The 4,743-nt window shown below is 36.4% G+C and overlaps 1 protein-coding gene across 1 annotated transcript in view; it reads right to left on the reverse strand.

Moving 5' to 3' along the window:
• The window catches only part of CC2D2B (coiled-coil and C2 domain containing 2B), a 61,348-nt gene that overhangs the window by 51,066 nt on the left and 5,539 nt on the right, over positions 1-4,743 (reverse strand). The window contains exons 6-9 of the mRNA XM_023754925.1: positions 2,975-3,173; positions 2,265-2,401; positions 2,035-2,163; positions 288-497 (exon numbers count right to left, since the gene is read on the reverse strand). Coding sequence (XP_023610693.1) covers positions 288-497; positions 2,035-2,163; positions 2,265-2,401; positions 2,975-3,173 — 675 coding nt within the window. The remainder of the gene's footprint in view (positions 1-287; positions 498-2,034; positions 2,164-2,264; positions 2,402-2,974; positions 3,174-4,743) is intronic.

Below are 4,743 nucleotides of genomic sequence, written 5' to 3' on the forward strand. Positions count from 1 at the left end.
GTGAATCACGCGGCCCCGCCAACCTGCGAGCGCCTCACTGTGCTCGCGAGGGGCCGCTCACCCGTGTGCACCCCACCCACCAGCTCGCGCCCCCGCCATGCTTGCAGCCCCTCCCACCTGTGCTGGTCTTTAGTCATTACGGCGTCATGACCACTGGTTTTTTATTATATCAATAATTAAAATGCTAAGGGAAAATGTCCTATGATAACTTGCTCTGTACTAAGAGGTTTGTTTACTCTTTCAATATTAAATGTTCAGCCCAATAATATAATAAAAGCCATTCTCACCTTCTCTAAAAGGAGCTGAGATAAATTCTGTTGCTGTCTGTCCTGAAAACACTCATAAAGTTGGAGCAGCCTAGCACATAATACTTGTTCTTGATTGAAGACAGGATGATGGCTAAATTGCAAACCCACAATGTTGAGATCTAATTGGTACATTTTCCCTTGACCTTCCATTTTGGTCCTAATAGAGCTTTCTAAATCAGATTTCACTGCCTTTAAAGAAAAATGTGTACACAAAGTTAATTTGGTTCTATTTCTTTTTAAATTACCTTTTTAAGAGTAACATTTTAATTGTAAGAAAATTAAGACACAGAAAATAAAAAAAACAATAATTTGATCCTTTTTTCTTAAAGTTGATTATGGCCCTTGATTCCATACAGAGTGTCCCAAAAATATGTATACACACTTTGAATAATTATTAATTCCAATGGGTTAAAATATGAAAAGAAACATCAATTGGGCTATCAGCTGTAAAGTGTGTATAAATTTTAGGGGGAAATCCTATATATTTATAGTACAGCATTTTAATAATCTTGCTATAAGTTATTGTTTATAATACTGTTATGTGCTGATAGAGGTTGAACTTTCAAGTTGTAAGCTCCCAAATAATTTCCTATAGGAACACTATGACAAATGGTGTTCAGAACTGCTGAGTCAATAGCTTGACTATGTGATGATATAATAGTCATCTGTGGGCCAGAGTTAAATGGTAAACCCTTATTAAAACACTGTTCCACCCTAGACAGTTTGGCTCAGTGGACAGAGAACCGGCCCACAGACTGAAGGGTCCTGGGTTCGATTCCAGTAACAAGCATGTACCTCAGTTGCAGGCTCAATCCCCGGCCCTGGTTGGGGCACGTGAGTGAGGCAACCAATCAATGTGTCTCTCTCAAATCGATGCTTTTCTCTCCCTCCCTCCCTTCCACTCTTTCTAAAAATCAACAGAAAAGTATCACCAGGTGAAGATTAACAAAAAAACCCATTGTTGTCTGACACAACTTTCAACACATTACCTGTTAAGGATGCTACAGAATGAATTTGAATACTCAGTTTAGATGCTTGGTGAAGTGACATATACATTTACTCCCAACTCTAAGGGTCCATTGAATACTGAAATTGTGCTTGGATGAAAAAGTTACTTGTTCAGCCCAGTGGCTTCCAACATCAGAATCTGGATGTCTACAAAGGTTAATCTGGATGGGGGTTAACATTTCTCCAAAAATGGTATGTTTTACATTTACCTACCATCCTTTTGCTCATTCATTCATTCATGTACTCACTCATTCAACAAGCTTCCACTGTTTCAAGGACCTCTCTCTCCAACAGCAATGGTCTCTGATAATTATGTTAAAATATCTGTGCTATAGCTTGAGCAAAATAAAAATAATCCTATCCTGCTATCTAGAGACAATTATTTACTTTGATATACTTTTCAGTCTTTTAATCTATGTACACATATACGTACTTGTCCGTTCATTGATAAATTCATTATTTTTATAAAATTAGGATCAGATTTAATTTTTCATTCTTCTTTTTTTCACTTCACATTTTATTTTGAGCATTTACCCATATCATTAAATATTCCTCAAAAACGTAATTTTAATGGATATTTGACATTTCATCATAGTTTTGGCATTATATTAGTAGACATTAATATATTTAAAGGGTGAATTAACACCGCAAAAATGTAAGTTATAATCAGCATTACAAGAATTCTAACCATAATTACAAGTAAACTGTAATTGGTTACCTTCCTGTATATGGTCTTTAGTGCTGGATTTAAAGATTCCTTGCTTATATTTAGTCTGAATTTCCATGACTGGCTAATAGGTGAAGGTAATGACATTATTTCAGCACTTTCTTCAAACCAACACATTCCCTATCAAAAATATTTAAGAAACATAGTAATTAAATATTTCATCAAAAATAAATATCACATACTGTCAGTGAGTGGTTTAACTTGTTAGCTGGTGCACTTGCCTCTTCTAGTTGAAGCAGGCGATTTTCCATTTTGTTGCAGGTCTTTTTATATATTTTTGGCTTTCTCTGTATATAGAATCCTTCGTCTTCTAAAATGCGTGGCATCATATCTTTTGGCAGTTTACGTTGGTTGACCACTTAATAACAAAACCTACATATTACTTTAAAGTCCAACATGTTAAACTGGTATTGACCAAACAAGAAGCAAAGGGGAACTAAAGTCTAGTAGCAAGCTTAAATACACACACACACACACACACACACACACACACACACACAAACACACACACACACACAGAGTTCTTTTAATCAATCCTCTTAAACTCAGAGAAGGCATGAAGAACAAATATAGAAAATATTCTATAATTTAAGAACAGTCCTTTTTTTATCCTCACCTGAGGATATGCTTATTGATTTGAGGGAGAGGGAGAGAGAGGAGGAAGAGAGGGGGGGTGGAGAGGAAAACAGAAACATCAATGTGAAACAGAACATCCATCTGTCGCCTTTCAGATCAAACCCACAACCTACATATGTGCCCTGACTGGAATCAAACCCGTAACCTTTTGGTATATGGGAAGATGCTCCAACCAAATGAGCTACACCAACCGGGGCTAGATTGGTACATTTTATCTATCCAGCATAGAAAAAAGCTATTATCCTTTAATATGATTCATTAATGACTTAAATATTTTATTGTAAAAGAACTTTACCTGAAGAACTACTTGGCACAAAAATATTTATCTGTTGTCTTTTGATTTGTTCTTGATCATCTTCATATTCAGCAGCTTTTACTTCAAGTAAATCTGGAAAAATTACTTCTTCCATATAATCTTTGTCATGGCTTTCAGCAAAATCTTGTACATTATCACCAAGTGATAAATGTTTAGGGTAACTATCATTTACTAATCGCTGTTGAATACCAAAAATAAAAATAAGTATACATGATTATCCTTCTGATCCATGCTACCCAGTTCAAGGTCAAGCTGAAACTGTTATAATGAAATTTCACTGAACATAGAGGAACTCTTTGAAGGCTTAATCTTTTACAATATGATTTTTCTATAGCACTTCCTTGCAATTCTCAATGAAAAAATTAATGAAATAGAATTATAATTCAAGCCCCTCCTCTCCTTTGGAAAATAGTCTGAGATATTGGACTATGACACATCAATCACTGAGAATTCATAGTGTAGGACAAAGGCCAGATACATCAGACCATGTGGTCCTTTTTCACTATTCAGAAAGCTGTAGTACTTAAAGTGATTGTGGAGCATCCCTGATGTTTTCTGGATGGCATTCAAGAAAAATAAAGAAAGAAAAGTAAAGATTCAACATAGAAGTCTATGGCAGAGTGATTATAGTAAAATTTGAAAACATGCTATGTATAAAAGTTACAATCTGAATATAGGTATTGGAAAATATATTACTAAATATAAAAATGCATACTTTTATATCATGATCATAAATTTTGAGTCTCTTCACACAGAAATAAATTTATTTTGAATGACTTTATTGTCTAATTTGATATCGACACATATTGAAAAAGGAGACAGAGAGTGTGTGAGTCATGCAAATAAAAACTCCTCAATTAAAAATGTATATTTAGGGGTAAATAATTAAATAAAAGGAATTAATCGCACAGCATCTTTGAATAGAGGACCTTACATGCTCTGATCAGGTCTGACAAAATTAAGTAACATACTTAAAGCATCACCTAGGTTCATATGAAGTAAACACCCCTCATACCCTGTCTCCTACCCCTGTCATGAAATCAAGAAAATATTTTATGCTCTGGCACATGTTGCTCAATGGTTACAGCACAGGCCCACAGACCGAAGGGTCTCAGGTTTGATTCCCAGTCAAAGGCACATACCTCAGTTGCTGGTTTGCTCCCCATCCGGGTCGGGGATCATGCGGGAAGCAACCAGTGGGTGTGTCTCTCTCACATCAATGTCTCTGTCTCTCTCCTCTTTCTGTTTCCCTCCTTCCCCCCCTCTCTCCTTCCCTCCTTTCTGCTCTCTCTGAAAAGCAATGGAAAAAATATTCTCGAGTGAGGATTTTTAAAAATGAAAGTATTTTATATCTATAAATTTTTATGGTATTTTTTTCAGAATTCAAACAAAGTATGGCACTGATATCTAGAAGCAAGATTTGGGAGATCCTCACATAGGGGATCTCTTTGAAGATTCCAATCATAAGACAAAAAGGACTCTCTTTGTTCCAGCTGCAGCCCCCATTATCAATCTTCCTTTATAGCATCCCAGATGTGGGCCAGGCTTTCAACTTGCCTTCGGAGGTAAGGCCCACATTGGGGTTGCTGTAAAGTAAGACTGATAATGGTGTACAGTAGAAAGGCAAATGGGGTCCAAGAGGGACCCCAAAGGAGGCCTGAGGGATTTGGAAATGACTAAGAGGTGTAGTAGATAGAAAGAATTCTTGGGGAATAAGAGGTACTGGGGAGGACTCAAGGAAACTTGTG

Source organism: Myotis lucifugus, unplaced genomic scaffold (genome assembly GCF_000147115.1).
Source record: "Myotis lucifugus unplaced genomic scaffold, Myoluc2.0 scaffold_66, whole genome shotgun sequence".
Lineage (NCBI taxonomy): Eukaryota > Metazoa > Chordata > Mammalia > Chiroptera > Vespertilionidae > Myotis > Myotis lucifugus.